At 43.9% G+C, this 18,073-nt stretch overlaps 1 protein-coding gene across 1 annotated transcript in view; it reads right to left on the reverse strand.

The window, feature by feature from the left end:
• LOC126214856 (chaoptin) overlaps positions 1 to 18,073 on the reverse strand; it is a 270,750-nt gene that overhangs the window by 147,863 nt on the left and 104,814 nt on the right. The window contains exons 4-5 of the mRNA XM_049941491.1: positions 14,360 to 14,505; positions 12,520 to 12,852 (exon numbers count right to left, since the gene is read on the reverse strand). Of these exons, the coding sequence (XP_049797448.1) occupies positions 12,520 to 12,852; positions 14,360 to 14,505 (479 nt within the window). The remainder of the gene's footprint in view (positions 1 to 12,519; positions 12,853 to 14,359; positions 14,506 to 18,073) is intronic.

An 18,073-nucleotide genomic window follows, 5' to 3' on the forward strand; every position in this document is an offset into this window, starting at 1 on the left:
CGCTGTATGCTCAGTCCAACTGGCGGCGCAGTGGCTACTGGCGCGGACTCTCACTTTGACGCTACGTGTCCTAAACCCGATTATTGTTTCTATTTTATTTACTTGTATCTGGAAGTGAAACATGGACGATAAATAGTTTAGAGAAGAAGAGAATAGAAGCTTTCGAAATGTGGTGCTATAGAAGAATGCTGAAGATTAGATGGGTGGATCATATAACTAATGAGGAGGTATTGAACAGAATTGGGGAGAAGAGGCGTTTGTGGTACAACTTGACTAGAAGAAGGGATCGGTCGGTAGGACATGTTCTGAGGCATCAAGGGATCACCAATTTAGTATTGGAGGGCAGCACGGAGGGTAAAAATCGTAGAGGGAGACCAAGAGATGAATACACTAAGCAGATTCAGAAGGACGTAGGTTGCAGTAGGTACTGGGAGATGAAGAAGCTTGTACAGGATCGAGTAGCATGGAGAGCTGCATCAAACTAGTCTCAGGACTGAAGATCACAACAACAGCAACATATATGTTCATTTATCTACCCGTGTCTGTTGAAGGTTACTACACGATTGGTTTCTTATCAAGTTAGGGGAAACCAAGTACAACTGCTTTTCACAGTAAGTGTGTGAGGTTACGGGCGAGTTGTGGCGCCCTGAAAATATTCTAAGTTCAGAGTTGGCGGCCTCCGCTCGGGCCGTTTGGCAACGCGCGGCTCGTTAGCAAGCGCGTGGTGCCGCACAACGACCGGACCACGTGGTCCATCGAGCACGAGGCTGCGAATTCCTCGGTGACGCTGTGCGCCGGGAGGGCCAAAGATGGCGGACTTTGTGGAACCTTAATGGCAGACATTTCACAGTTCGCGTAGAAATTAACAGTAGCCAGATGAATCATGATACCTCAAAGAGAAATCTGATTATATTTATACGTTTTGACGACTCCATTATGGCCGTATCACTTTAGGACACGGTGTAAAAAAAGGTACGTTATACCATATTTTATCTGTACATTTCCCTGGTGTATGACAGTATATTGTGATACATATTGCTGTTTTATATTAAAAGATACACTGCTCACTAGATGTATATATTTATATATTTTAGATCTGAAGATGGTCATTAGAGACTGAAACCGGTCATCGTCTAAAGAATTCATTTGTGATCAGAGACTGGAATAAAAAAGCATTTTACAGTATTGGATCACTGTTTGTACACGCTATTATGTCGCAGTTGGTGATACCTTACTATTATTTCCACGACGATTCTGATGGTGTAAGCAGATTTTCAGTATCTTTATAATTTACCATCAGATACTAAACTTTAAACTAATTAAGTAACACCCAGCTAAATTTCCAAAATCTAAACGGTTCATCCGATTTTGTCAATCGCCGTGTCTTTAGAAAGCTATTAGTGTAAACCTAAATTGGTATGAATTACAGGCATGTACCTTGAACAGTACATGAGTTATTGGAGGTCAAAGTGGACGATTACTATCGATCGCGTCAGCCCATAAGTACTCTACAGTTACACGAAAAAACGGTAGCAACATGGTTATCAATATACACTACTGGCCATTAAAATTGCTACACCAAGACGAAATGCAGACGATAAACGGGTATTCATTGGACAAATATATTATACTAGAACTGACATGTGATTACATTTTCACGCAATTTGGGTGTATACAGCCTGAGAAATCAGTACCCAGAATAAACACCTCTGGCCGTAATAATGGCCTTGATACGCTTGGGCATTGAGTCGAACAGAGCTTGGATGGCGTGTATAGGTACAGTTGCCCATGCAGCTTCAACACGATACCACAGTTCATCAAAAGTAGTGACTGGCGTGTTGTGACGAGCCAGTTGCTCGGCCACCATTGACCAGACGTTTTCAGTTGGTGAAAGATCTGGGGAATGAGCTGGCCAGGGCAGCAGTCGAACATTTTCTGTATGCAGAAAGGCTCGTACAGGACATGCAAACATGCGGTCGTGCATTATCCTGCTGAAATGTAGGGATTCGCAGGGATCGAATGAAGGGTAGAGCCACGGGTCGTAACACGTCTGAAATGTAACGTCCACTGGTCAAAGTGCCGTCACTGCGAACGTGACCGAGACGTGTAACCAGTGGCACCCCATACTATCACGCCGGGTGATACGCCATTATGGCCAAACACGGATGCGACCATCATGATGCTGTAAACAGAACCTGGATTCATCTGAAAAAATGACGTTTTGCCATTCGTGCACCCAGGTTCGTCGTTGAGTACACCATCGCAGGCGCTCCTGCCTGTGATGCAGCGTCAAGGGTAACAGCAGCCACGGTCTCCGAGCTGATAGTCCATGCTGCTGCAAACGTCGTCGAACTGTTCGTGCAGATGGTTGTTGTCTTGCAAACGTCGCCATCTGTTGACTCAGGGATCGGGATGTGGCTGCACGATCCGTTACAGCCATGCGGATAAGATGCCTGTCATCTCCACTGCTAGTGATACGAGGCCGTTGGGATCCAGCACGGCGTTCCGTATTACCCTCCTGAACCCACCGATTCCATATTCTGCTAACAGCCATTAGATCCCGACCAACGCGAGCAGCAATGTCGCGATACGATAAACCGCAATCGCGATAGGCTACAATCCGACCTTTATCAAAGTCGGAAACGTGATGGTACGCATTTCTCCTCCTTACACGAGGCATCACAACAAGCAAATCATTTGCACATCACAGCATCTTCTTCCTGTGGGTTAAATTTCACGTCTGTAGCGCGTCATCTTCGTGGTGTAGCAATTTTAATGGACAGTAGTGTATTTATTCATCTATGTTTTTAATCATATCCGATATATACTATTCATGAATAAATCGGTTATATATTTACTGTGTTATAGAAAGTACAGAGACATTAGGCTACTGGCCTACCTTTTGTTCTATTCCTTTGATATACGTTTATTTAATTTGTTTATGTATCTAATAACGTGTGTTAGAGTGTGTTTATGGTCCAGCCGTAGGAATATTTATAAAATGTCAAGTTATTTAAATGTAAATCCAGTACTTCGAATGTGTTTCATTATGTTTGTGTGGGTGCGTTGGCATGAAGACATGGCGCGAGCGCTCTAGCCAATCACAGCGCTCGTGAATGGGGAGACTGGATGGAAGGGAGTTCTGGCAGTGCGGCAGTTCTGGACGGTACGGCACTGGACACGGGAGTGAGTGCTGGACGCGGACTGTACAGTGCGACGGACGCACAGTCGGCGGAAAGACTTGGACAGTTGTGCAGTTTGCGCGTGGTCACGGCTACAAATATTTCCGAGTGCCGACCTGTGCACTTGTGAGATTTACGTGGCTTCTACAGTGAAGACGTAGTGTGCGTTTAGAGGTGAATGTCTCGCGAGCTGTGTTGTTGTTCGTAACTAATTACGTGCTGGAGGAATCTATTGTTTCCCAGTTTCAACCAATATTTGATTTAATTGCTGGACCATCGACACCAATAAGTGTTTTACAGAAATATACCACATTCTCAAAAGTACTTCTACTATCGCACTCATCATTTATAGTCGTTAAGGTAATACCTGCAGATTTTATTTCATTTTATTGCAATATTTCATTTATAAATTTATATGTTACATTCATTATTCGCAATTGCCGTTTGATATAAACCTTCGACCATTCGATTCATGTGTGTATTCTTATCACATACTGTAGACTCAGCAGTATTTGGCCTGTAACGCAGCAACTACGTATCCCAGCCCCTAGACAACGAAACCAGCCAAAACTTTAATACTGAAACTCTGAGTCTGAGGGTGCGTAGTTATTTGAAATCCAGGAAGTGCCACACATTTCTTATGTAATATATGTGTGTACGTTGTTTTCAGGGCTTACAATTTTCTTAAAAATTCTCATATTCTTAAACTTCATTCTTGTACACTACTGGCCATTAAAATTGCTACATCGCGAAGATGACGTGTTACACACGCGAAATTTAACCGATAGGAAGACGATGCTGTGATATGCAAATGATTAGCTTTTCAAAGCATTCACACGAGGATGGCGCCGGTGGCGACACCTACAACGTGCTGACATGAGGAAAGTTTCCAACCGATTTCTCATACACAGCAGTTGACCGGCGTTGCCTGGTGAAACGATGCTGCGATGCCTCGTGTAAGGAGGAGAAATGCGTACCATCACGTTTACGACTTTGATAAAGGTCGGATTGTATCCTATCGCGATTGCGGTTTATCGTATCGCAACATTGCTGCTCGCGTTGGTCGAGATCTAATGGCTGTTAGCAGAATCTGGAATCGGTGGGTTCAGGAGGGTAATACGGAACGCCGTGCTGGATCCCAACGGCCTCGTATCACTAGCAGTCGACATGACAGGCATCTTATCCGCATGGCAGTAACGGATCGTGCAGCCACATCTCGATCCCTGAGTCAACAGATGGGGACGTTTGCAAGGCAACCACCATCTGCACGAACAGTTCGACGACGTTTGCAGTAGCATGGACTATGAGTTCGGAGACCGTGGCTGCAGTTACCCTTGACGCAGCATCACAGAGTGGAGCGCCTGCGATGGTGTACTCAACGACGAACCTGGTTGCACGAATGAAAAAACGTCATTTTTTCGGATGAATCCAGGTTCTGTTTACAGCATCATGATGGTTGCATCCGTGTTTGGCGACATCGCGGTGAACGCAGATTGGAAGCGTGTATTCGTCATCGTCATAATGACGTATCACCTGGCGTGATGGTATGGGGTGCCATTGGTTACACGTCTCGGTCATCTCTTGTTCGCATTGACGGCACTTTGAACAGTGGACGTTACATTTCAGACGTGTGACGACCTTCGCCTCTACCCTTCATTCGATCCCTGCTAAACCCTACATTTCAGCAGGATAACGCACGACCGCATGTTGCAGGTCCTGTACGGGCCTTTCTGGATACAGAAAATGTTCGACTGCTGCCCTGGCCAGCACATTCTCCAAATCTCTCACCAATTGAAAACGTCTGGTCAATGGTGGCAGAGCAACTGGCTCTTCACGATCCGCCAGTCACTACTCTTGATGAACTGTGGTATCGTGTTGAAGGTGCATGGGCAGCTGTACGTGTACACGCCATCCAAGCTCTGTTTGACTCAATGCCCAGGCGTATCAAGGCCGTTAATACGGCCAGAGGTGGTTGTTCTGGGTACTGATTTCTCAGGCTGTATGCACCCAAATTGCGTGAAAATGTAATCACATGTCAGTTCTAGTATAATATATTTGTCGAATGGATACCCGTTTATCATCTGCATTTGTTCTTGGTGTAGCAATTGTAATGGCCAGTAGTGTATTAGTTCTTATATTGTTACACTTTAAGTTCACGTTCATTCTTCGGGAAGATTAGATGCATTCCCTTTGATGTTAGTGATCGTAGAAACATTCGAAAGATAGTAATTCCGTACACCACTAGCATCGCGCGAAGGCAGGTTTGCCACAGCGACATTTCTTCGTATTAATCTCACTCTGGAAGGAAACGTCGTTGACATTGCTCGAGATTTCACGCGTTGACAATACTTTCCCGGCAAACCGCGCACAATGGATGACTTTACGGAAAACTGGAGCTTGCAGCCGATTAAGAACCAATGTACACGACAGTAATTTCACCGGAAACAATTCAAATGCTATTCTCATTCATTTTTTGCTTTTTTAAAAATTCTTTCACCAGACATGCAGTATGCAGACGAAAAAGGACGATGTTATTTCAGTATACACCGGAAAATGTTCGTGTTGTAATCTTCTACGGATATGGGTAGATAAATGAAAAACCTAAAATTAATAACGGGGTTTCGAACACGGGGAGCCAAAGCACGAAGCCGTGACGGTAGCCACCGTAATACTGCTTCGGCTGAACTATTTACTTCCTAAAAGGCACATTAAGTGCCTCGAAAACTGTAAGTATAATCGTCGTTTCCTCAGAAATGGTTGAGTTTGTATCGATAAGCCGAGACACGTATTAGCTCATTTGACTCCTCTTTCACTGACAGAAATTTCTGGGAAATAGGGTTCTGGCACTTGCCGTGTTCTCCTCGCCAGTCCCTGCTGGAGACTGCCTACCAAACGGCTTCCAAGGCCAACAAAAATTTGATTTCCAGTGTTCCACATAATTCTCGGCCGGATTGTAAAATTTAAAATTCTGTTTAATTTACTTATTAAGAGATATAACGTTACGTTAATGTTTTACCGTAATAATACAAGTATTAAATTTAGATATTCTATGCATGTCTTGAGGCAGCTCAACTCAAGGTGCGCAAATTACTCAGACTATATTCATCCAATATTTGAAAGTGAGAGCTCAACAAATACACACAATTTCAAACCTCTACACGCCTTTTTCTCACTCTCTCCACAAAATAACGAAAGGACAATAACACTCGACAGCAATTTCACCTTGTAAAGCATGTAAGACATCGTGAGGTCTACTACAACATAGGTTACGCATAGTGAAATGGTTAAAAGTGACCTATCAAGTGGAAGAAACCTGTACTACATGCATGTAGCATATCCATAAAACACATGGATACACGAAAGGGACACAAAAATGAATGCAATTGGAAAAAACAGCCAAATAGTTATCAGCCGTTACATAATTTAAATGAGCCACCAAGAATCCTATCACAATACGTATAATTAAATAATTTTCTGTACACTATAAAAAATGAAATGATCGTACGCCATTATTGGTCAGGGACTATTTTGCCGCCTAATGAATGACCAACTCACAGGTTTTAAACTTTACTACAGTTTGCTGTGATTTGGTCACCTATTTTTCCACAACCATATCAACTGAGTCATGTTAATTACCAGGAAATTTGCATATTACACAAATGTTTTCGCATTTATTTCGACAAAATTGGTTTATACACCTGGAGATACATGTCTGAAGATGACTTGGGTTCTACTCAAGTCTAATGATTTGTAATACACTGCTGGCCACCGTAAATGGAACACCAAGAAAGACAAGAGGTAGCACAACAAGATTTATTTTGTAGATAACATGTTGACCAAGTATCAAATGATTACGTTTACAGACGTCTGTGACATGTGGTTCCTGCCAGAATCAGTAGCCAGAGTAGCCGCCATTGTTGGAGATCACCGCTGCCACACGTCTCGGCATTGAGTCAAAGAGACGTTGGATGTGTTCCTGGGGTACAGCAGCCCAAGCAGCTTCCACGCGTTGCCAAAGTTCATCTGGTGTGGCAGCTGGGGATGTAATCTGGGTCACTCGTTGAGCAACAATGGACCACATGTTTTCTATCGGCGAAAGATCCGGAGAGCGAGCCGGCCAGGGAAGCAATTCAATCTGGTTATTGACGAAGAACCTTTGGACAATGCGTGCCACGTGTGGTCGCGCATTATCCTGTTGAAATATGGCTGTGGCCGAGCCCTGAAGGTAAGGAAGGACAACTGGCTCCAGCACCTCGGATATGTAGCGCCGGCTATTTAAAGTACCGGCAATGCGTACTAGAGGCGTGCGAGAGTAATATCCAATACCGCCCCATACCATAATACCCGGTGCAAGACCAGTGTGGCGGTGCATAATGCACCTGTCCAGCATCCTCTCTCCACGGTGTCTCCACACTCGAATCCGACCATCGTGGTGCTGCAGACAGAAGCGTGCCTCGTCAGTAAAGACAACGTCATTCCATTCTGCCGTCCACATCCGTCTGTCATCACACCATTGGCGACGGAGACGTCTGTGGTTCTGTGTCAATGGTAAACGAAGCAATGGACGTCTTGCGGACAGACCACTCTGCTGTAAACGGCGTAGAATGGTACACGCAGACACTGGATGATGCGTTACAGACGCAATGTGCTGTGCTATGGTTCGGGATGTCACTGAGCGTTCCGTCACTGCCATGCGCACAATTTGCCTATCAGCACGTGCAGTGGTGCACCGAGGTGAATGCGATCGACCACGTCGGTCCGTCGTACCCTCCTGCATCCAACGGTCACATATCCGCATACAGTTGTTTGGTTTCGTCCAACACGACTAGCGATTTCTCTGTATGATAATCCACAATCTCGGTAAGCCACTATCCTTCCTCTGTCGAACTCGGATACTTGATCAAAAGATGTTCGCTGTTGTCTACGAGGCATAACTGATCGTCTTGTGAAACAACCACAAGGTAAACACACGTGCCGAACGTACACTCGTCGAAATCGCCAAGCCTTAGATGGCGCTATGAGGTGGCGCCACAGGAGCGCGTGATGTGCGTCTGCGCTGAAATTCTAATCAGTTACATATCTCATCGCTGCAAACCCATGGTGTAAATTTCACTTGATTCGGATGCTTCCTTCAGGGTGTTGCATTTACGGTGGCCAGCAGTGTACTAGTAACACTTGATAGTGGCCTAAAGACGAAATCCAGATTGTGAAAGAAAACCTATTGTACAGGTCCAATGGCGATTATATCTTTCAGAAACTATTACAGCTTCCTGAAATACGCTACCGAAAAAAACCGTTATCTTGTAAGCAATTAAAACCAACGTCACTGGATGTACCCTGCGTCTCTCATGATCGAAATAGCTAACGTGCAATCAGCTAGAAGTTCCCTGAACTGACGTTGTGTGTTGCCGTTTTCATCCTAATCTATATTTGTGGAAACAAATTCAGTGTTGAGGCCGTGTTGCTGCCGTAAGTAGAACGAAGAAATACACTGTCACGTAAGAAGGATATTCGGCCATAGCACATTTTCCCCTCGAAATCGTGGATGCTGACTCGCTATGTATTCAGGGAGCACCCCTAAAAGCAAAAAGTTTCAAGTCTTCAATGACTTTTGTGCGCTAGTGGCTCTAGAAATATGTGGAACTATACTGGAAGCCACTATCACACTAACAGCGTCGCTGAAGGCTGGAACCGATGGATTAATACATTAACGTCAAAAGATCATTCAAATATTTATCTATTAGTGAACAAAAAAAATCTTCGAGATGATGCAGGGCACCATGGCCACAAGTTTGGCGGATTAAGAAGTCAGTAATGAAGCCTGGCGAGACTATTGCTATACAAATGTTCCAAATTGCTGACAACTTTAAATCATTTCTTACTTGGGCGGCTTACGCACAGAAATTATAGTGAAGGAGAAAACGTCATAACCATTGTAAGTTACGTAAACACTGAAGAGAAGTTCAATGCATGTCATATTCGTTAGAAATCTTGTATATAAGTTTAATGGTGTATGAAATGAGTTTACCTCCTCGTGGCGTTTCCTGGAAAGTCGACCAAGTGTCTCTTGCGATCTGTAAAATATTCGCTAACGAAGACCGTGTCTTTTCTAGGGAATCATCGCGGCATTGGCCTAGAGTGTTTCTTAAAATCAAAATCTCGGTGGATACCCAATTCAAAATCGTTGCAACGGAAACGCAGGAAAATGGCATGCAGCTACATACATTCATTCTACACCTCATAGATAGAGCCTGTTTTAAGAAATAAACAATGATAAGAGTCAGTCCATAAGGAACAGGGTTATTGCATGCAAAATGTGGTACACGGTGTGTTTCATTCTGTAAGTGGATAATTCTACGATAAAGCGAGGCATGGTAGCTATGCAATTTTAGATTCTCACTAATGATGACTTCGTCAGGATGTGTGCGTGTAAACAGTGGTCATTGCTAGAAATATGGCTGCCAGCAGCACTAACTCGTGGGGTGCTCGTGCCAGGTAAATGCATTTCAGGGACGGATTGTACAAGGCCAATGATGATACGGACCCTGAGTATGATACTGAAAGCATATGCGCTTCAAAAGTTAATGTAAATAATTAGTTAAGCAGGTGAGTGTTAAGCTGCGTCCCTTACAGTGGTTCACTTGAATTTACGTGACATCGTGATGACAGAAATGTAAGGGCCTTCCTGAACATTCTTTGCAGGCTGTAGTGACGCGGTACCAAAATTAATTTTATGTTGTGCTGAATCATAGATTAATTTTTGAAGTGGCTGTAGTTTATTTTTGCAACAACTGTTAATGTTAATGTTAGTATCATAAACTGAACTAATTTTGATTTTCACAGTCAGTTCGACCACAAGTAGACAGTGGTAAGTCAATGGTAAGCCATGTTAAGTCCATTGAGTTTGTAAGTAAACAGTAGTAAGTACCCATTGATGTATTTTTAATAATAAAATTTTGGATATCATTTACGATCTTAAAAACACAGGATGGCACAGTCAAAAGTAGCCCGCCTCCCATTTGAATACGAATGCAATATTTCGACTTCTGAAATAGAGGAAACCTCTACTGCAATGGAACGTTTTATGCAATAATCGATTGTTAGCATTCTTCTGTCAGCATTCCAGTTTATTTCACCAGTGAACATAGACGTTTTTCTTTATGGCCTGCAGTGTAACTTTCTCAATAGAGAAACAATTGATGTTGTGGAACCATATGTGAAGACAGGTTCGATTAACGAAACTAGCGAAGTTTTCGAGATCAAGTATTCTGATAGAGGACTACCAGCAAAGAGAGCAACACAGAACTTTATAAAAATGGCGCACCTACAGGTCTGTGCAAAATGGAAAACAAAAAAAAATTTCTTTAGTTCGCACACCAGAAACTCTTTCAGACATTCGCCGACGAATTATTCAGAGGCCAAAGAAGTCTGCACACAAACTGGCCCAACATGAGCATGTAAGAAGGCGGAGATGCCAGCGGATATTGAAAAGCCATACTTTGAAGCCATGTCGTGTGACGGTGGTGCAGCATTTACAAGAGGATGACAGTCAGAAACGTGTAGATTATTGCACGTGGCTTTTGAATAACATCAACAATCTTTTGTTACATCCTGTCCAATACATAGTAAGTGATGACGCAAGGTTTCATCTTTCCGGTCATGCGAATTCACAGAACAAGAGGTTGCGATGTAACAGGAACGCGCATCATTAGACCGGTATTTTTCGACGCTGCCCTCAACACGATTATAAATTATGTATCGTAATAACGAAAATAAATCAATGGTTTTAGTAATGAAGAGTTTATTTATTCTTCATGTCACCCCCAACAAAACATTAACTATAGAAGACCAACCAAAAACCATGTAAAAGTAGAATGCTAAGCTCTATAGGGTCTTCTCGTCTTAAAGATAAATTTAAGCCTTTTGATTTATAAGTTAACTTCAGCACTTTATTAAGAGATAGTTGAGTCCTCATCAAGCCATTCATTCCAGCACATATTAAGAGACTAATGATTATGCTACCTCTGCACGGTCGAAATACCGCTGCTATTTAAAAACTTCCTCAGTGAGCAGTTGCATATATGGAAATTTTTAATACATTTTGTGCTAAACTCACTGAATATGGAAGAGAATACTACTTCTTACAACAAAATGAGGCAACATGCCACCTGTCTAAGATATCCACGGAGTAAGTGCATGATATCTTCACTGATGAACTAATTGTCACGAAACATTTAAGGCCACCACGTTCGCCTGATCTAGCAATATGTGATTTTTTGCTGTGGGGACACTTGAAGAGTACGGTCTATGAGGCAAATCCGACACAATACAGGAACTGATAGACAACATGAGCTGTGAAGTTGCCGACATCGATATCTGAACTTTACGCCGGGTGTATCTGAATATGCTTAGATGTACACAGCTGTGTATTGCAGAGAATCACTTTCTATGCCTTCTATAAACATAGTTTTCACTGTATTTTTTTATTACAAGTAAATTATAATTAAGTCCATTTCAGCTCCTCGTTTCCGTAATTTCACTGCTTTTCCTTTATACTTACATGGGTTACTTTTATCTGTGGACCCCTGTATTTCGTTAGTCTAGAAATATTTGAAATCAAGTACTCATCTGAATTAAAAAATCACAATCCACTTACTTGAAATACATTATTTATGAGAATTTATTGAAACCTTACTGCTCAGTTTCTCAAAAGAACCAACTTGTCTCCTACCATTGTTTTCAGACGAGAACTTCACATGTTAAACATCATTTTATCCATGGTGGCAGTTTTTGAACCTTTCGACGCATATTAAATTGACTGACGTTTCCTAGCACGCTGTGCTACACCGCTAGACAGGAAACAAATTCTTAGTGTTCAAAATGTTTGGTAACATTTTTGGGAACAGCATTCTTGTAATCTGTATAAAACCAGTGAAAAATACAATCTAGATCGAGATTGGTATTTTATTAAAATTGATGGGTTTCCGCCTAGACTTCGACTATCTTCAGACAGCACCATCAGCTGAAGTCGACGATGCGATCAGCTGACTGTTCTATCCGTCGTCAACTTCAGCTGATGGTGACACCTGAAGATGACCTACGCCAAGGCCGGAATCGATCCTTATAGTAAAACACCCATCGCGATCTAGACTGTTTTTTTCACTGATTTTATATAAATTCTTAGCGTGCCTGTGTACTATCTGCAAAAAGCCGCTTATTCCAGCAGGAGCCCCGGGCTCTGCAGAAGCGTCTCTCCGCACAGGCATTCCGCTCAGACGGAATGTTGTAACTGCAGAGCTAGTTGCCTCGAATCTGCCGGTCCGTCGGCAGTACTAACCTGCACGAGGACGAGAGGGTTGCCGTCGAGGAAGGTCCTGTTGAGGACGTCGAAGTGCTGGAAGGCGCCTGGAGGCAAATACTGGATCTGGTTGCGCTCGAGGCGCAGGGTGTCCAGCGACATGAGCGAGCCGCGGGCCTCGTCCGGCTCGGAGGTGGCGCTGTGCAGCCCGGCGATGCGGTTCACCGACAGGTCGAGCGTCCTCAGGAGGCGCAGCGGCGCCAGCTGGCGGTACGGCACCGACGACAGCTGGTTGTCCGCCAGCTGCAGCCGAGACAGCCGCGGCGGGCCGTCGCGGAACAGCGCCACGTCCAGCTCCGACAGGTGGTTGCCCTGCGGATACAACGTCGGCAGTCGCATTGAGTGTGCCACTGTGCGCGAAACAACAACTTTTTATACACTCTAAGACACAGAATGGTATGGGAATCGGTAGATGTACATGGACAAACAAGTGATTACAATTGTAGAAAAATGGGGCGATTTGCGTCAAAAGCTTCACAAACCTAGCAAGTCAATAATGCGCTGGTTCACCTCTGGCCCATATGCAAGCATTTATTCAGCTTGGCATTGGTTGCTGGAGTTGTCGGATGTCCTCTTGAGTGATATCGTGCCAAACGCCTTCCAATTTGAGTGACAGATCGTCAGATTCCAGATGGCTGTAGAGCCCTGCCCTTAATGCGCCAAACGCTCTCAGTTGGGGAAAGATCCGGCGACCTTGCACGCCAGGGCAGAGCTTGGCAAGCACGAAGAAAATCAGCAGAAACCCTCGACTCATGCGCCCTTTTAAATGTAAACCCAGGATGGCTTGCTATGAAGGGCAACAAAACGAAGTGTAGAATAGCGTCGACGTGCTGTAAGGGTGCTGCGGATGAAAACCAAAGTGGTCTTGCTATGAAATGAAATGGAACTTCAGAGTATCACTTAGTTGTTGGGCTGTGTGGCGGGTGGCAGTCAGCCTGCAATCCCACCACTGTCCAGGGCATCTACAGACGTGTCCCCGCTGGTCGTGGGGATTCAGTTCGAAGAGGGACTCATCACTGAAGTCAATGACATTTCAGGCCTAAGATGTGACCGGAGATGCCCCAGAGGGCGGTGGGATACTAAACTATGCATTGACGCAGATACGGCAGAACGACCAGGAGTACTGATCTGGGAGGCCATTTCTTTTCTCAGCAGGACTTTTTTGGGTATCATCCTTACAACACAGCAGTGCATTGTCGATATTCTACGCCCTGTCTTGTTGCCCTTCATGGCAAGCCATCCTGGGCTTACGCTTCAGTAAGATAATGTCCGCCCACACACGTCGAGAGTTTCTAATGCTTGTCTTCGTGCTTCCGGACCCTACCTGGGCCAGCAATGTCGCTGGATCGCTACCCAACTGGAGACGTACGGAGCATTTTCTGCACAGCCCTCCTACCACCACGGCGTTTTCATGATCTAACGTGCCAATTAGACAGAATTTGGCTCGATATCCCTCAGAAGAATATCCAACAACATCAATCAGTGTCAAGACGAGTAACTTTCATAAGGGCCAGAGGTGGATCGACGCATTATTTAACTCAGCTTATGCAATTCTTTCTCTTGGAAAATGTGTACTAAACATGGGCTCTAAAATGCGTACGTTGAGAGTTATGAGAACTTGTTCATGTTCGCCAGACTGAAATACATCTCTTCTACCGAACAAGTGGTCATAGTTCTTGAGGTATGCACGTCAGAGGCATGTTCCTACGGCTTGTCTGTACTTTTTTTGACGACGCCCTATGGATGCAGATGTACGTGTCCCTGCCAGTAGTGTGTCGATGCGGCAGACGGAGCTGCGGTACTGAGCGGCGCGGCCTACCTGCAGGTCCAGCGCCTCGAGCAGCTGCAGGTTGGAGAAGGCGGCCGGCGGCAGCGAGGTGAGCGAGTTGTCTGCCAGGTCCAAGGTCTGCAGGGACTCCTCCAGGCCACGCCACGCCTCCTGGTTCACCTCGGAGATGTCGTTACCTGCGACACGCCCAGTCACGTGTCACACCACCGTGTTTACACTGACCAACTGTAATAGAACTGGTCATGTTGAGATAAATGTACTAACCGATCTTGGATAGTATCAAATGAACGAGTCCAAAGTTGAAGACTCAAAACTCACAAATCTACTGCCATACACGTAGCTATACGAAAATGTATAAACGTCAGCATATATACTGAAGAGCCACAGAAACTGGTACACCTGCCTAATATCGCGCAGGGTCCCCACGAGCATGCAGAAGTGCCACAACACCACTTGGTATGGACTCGACTAGTGTCTGAAGTTGTGCTGGAGGGAACTGCAGGCAGAACTGTCCACAGATCCGTAAGAGTATGACGGGGTGGTGGTCTCTTCTGAAAAGCACATTGCAAGGCGTCCCAGATATCCTCAATAATGTTCATGTCTGGGGAGATTGGTGGCCGGTGGAAGAGTTTAATCTCAGTAGATTGTTGCTGGAGCCAGTCTATAGCAATTCTGGACGTGTACGGTATCGCATTGTCCTGATGGAATTGCCCAAGTCCGTTCGAATGCACAATGGACATGAATGGATGCAGGTGATGAGATAAGGTGCTTAAGTACGTGTCATCCGTCACAGTCGTATCTTGACGTATCAGTGGTCCCATATCACTCCAACTGCACACGACCCACACCATTTCCGAGCCTCCACCAGCTTGAGCAGTCCCTTGCTGACATGGAGGGTCTATGGATTCATGAGGTTGCTACCATACCCGTACATGTTCATCCGCTAGATACAATCTGAAACGAGACTCGTCCGACAGGCATCATGTTTCCAGTCATCAACAGTCCAGTGTCGGTGCTGACGGGCCCAGGCGAGGCGTAAAGCTTTCTGTCGTGCAGTCATCAAGGGTACACGAGTGGGTCTTCGGCTCCGAAAGCCCATATCGATGATGTTTCGTTGAATGGTTCGCATGCTGACATTTGTTGATGGTCCATCACTGAAATCTGCAGCAGTTTGCGGAAGGATTGCACTTCCGTCACGTTGAACGATTCTCTTCGGCCGTTGTTTTTGCTGGATCTTTTTCCAGCCGCAGCAGTGTCGGAGATCTGATGTTTTACCGGATTCCTGATATTCACGGTGTACTCTTGAAATGGTCGTGCGGGAAAATCCTCAATTCATTGCTACCTCAGAGATGCTGTGTCCCATCGTTCGTGCTCCGACTGTAACACCACGTTGAAACTCGCTTAAGTCTTGATAACCTCTCATTGTAGCAGCAGTAACTGATCTGACGACTGCACCAGACACTTGTTGTCTCATATAGGCGTTACCGACCGCAGCGCCGTATTCTGCCTGTTTACATATATCTGTATCAGAATACGCATGCCTATACCAATTTCTTTGGTGATTCAGTGTATTTATTCGCTAACCATCCGATGCAATCATCACTACACTTCAGTTCTGCAATTACCAGTCAGTTAACACGATTTCTTGTTCGTAGAGCTATTTTACGAGAACTTTTCCAGTTCTTTTGTATTAATATCCACTACTGTCATACTTTGCAATCTTAAAAGCATTTAAAGCCTCTTCAAGTCACATTTTCTCTTTATGCTGTTGTCCTTCTCTACCTGATCCACTGAGATGGACATGAAACATACAGTTGTTTACTTGTCTGCAACAATATAAATATATTCTAGCTTACTATGTCGACGAGAATACACTACAAATGAGAGAGCTGTAATGACTCCATCCATAATTAGCTGACTTGTCATTGGTTACCATATCTACCACAGCCACCAATAAGTCTGCTCAATGCCACTACTTTGACGTATCTAGTGATGTTCAAAATATACTCAAGATAATATGACTCAAACATACAGGGTGTACATGAAGTTCGGGAACACTTTCAATTATTTATTGCACAAGAAGCAAACATTTTACAGATATCATACATATGCCATTTTGAAGAGAAACCCTGAAAGTTTTCTTTTTCCGTGTATACTGCCAAAGCGTAGTTTGGAAATTGGCCGATAGTCAGCGCTAGTCGCGAACATGGCGAGTTTAGGTGTGGAGCGAGCTTTCTGTGTGTTGGAGTTCGAAAAAACCAGCGAGCTACAGCTGTTCAATGGTTGTTTAGAACGAAGTACGGTAAGAAGCGACCAACAAGGAAGGCCATTTACCACAGGCACAACAAATTCCCCAAAGGTAATTATATATATATGACAGTGCTCTCAGCGAAAAAGAATGACCCGTACAGTTTTCGACGTGACAAGGTTATATATATATATATATATATATATATATATATATATATATATATATATATATATATATATATATATATACCTTGTCACGTCGAAAACTGTACGGGTCATTCTTTTTCGCTGAGAGCACTGTCACTGGATATTCCCACTTGGACACGTTGCAGCAATGGCTGATGCCTCAAATGCAATCGGACTCTCCGTTCATCTTTCAGCAGGATGGGCCTCCATCCCATTTTCATCCTGAAGTTCGTGGGTACCTGAACACGGAGCTGCCACATCGATGGATCGGTCATGCTACAGAAGGGGACAGCTGTTTCATGAAATGGCCTTCCCGATCACCAGATTTCACTCCGTGTGACATTTTTCTGTGGGGACACATTAAAGATCTGGAGTATGCACTGCCTCTACCATGTGATGAAGCAGAGCTCCGGGAGAGAATACGGGAAACGATTGCCTCAGTCGATGCCATGCTGGGACTGGTATGGCAAGAATTCGATTATCGTATTGACGTCTGCCGGGTTCCCATATCGAATGTTTGTAAAAAAACTTTCAGAGTTTCTCTTCAAAATTCAATATGTATGACATGTGTACAATGTTTAGTTCTTGTGCAATAAATAAATGAAAGGGTTCCCGGACTTTATGTACACCCTGTATAATCCTCTGATGAAGAAATATGAACCGATGTCTATGTATCCTCGTTTTGTAGACCATCCAGTATGTAACTTTACCTCAACCATGACTTTATCCGTGCCTTTTTCACTCGTTACTTTATATTTTGTGATATAGCTACACTACGCTTTGTACATTATCTGTGATTAGTCATAACTATGGAAATGAGCATTATAAATGAAACTTGACCTCACGTATTGGTGCACATAAGCACTACATTTCTTAACAAGATTGTAAATACTTCGTAATGTTTTTCTATAACTCTGTATTGTTTAACTCAGGTTGTTTTCATTCCAGCATACTTTGTAAAGAGCGAGTTTCTCATACTATTGTGTTTTTCTTACATATTACGCTTCATTATAAAGTTTCATAGTTCAAATGAGCACTATCATACCTGACTATTTGTGTATTCATGATTCCTAGTCACAGATGTTAGATGGTTAATGCAAATGTTCCACAAATTAACGTGATACTTTTATGCTATTCAAAGAGCCAGATGCTCACAAAGATTTGTGTTTCTTTATTAATTATGTCTTTTATGCTACATTCCCAAACTTTTATCAGCCTATACTCATGTAATGTTAAGAATTCGTTGTGTTATTATGGCCAATTGCTATAACAACCCTGCCAAATTCTTCAGCACGAGGCAGCAGGTTT

The sequence above is a fragment of the Schistocerca nitens genome, chromosome 12 (assembly GCF_023898315.1).
Source record: "Schistocerca nitens isolate TAMUIC-IGC-003100 chromosome 12, iqSchNite1.1, whole genome shotgun sequence".
NCBI lineage: Eukaryota > Metazoa > Arthropoda > Insecta > Orthoptera > Acrididae > Schistocerca > Schistocerca nitens.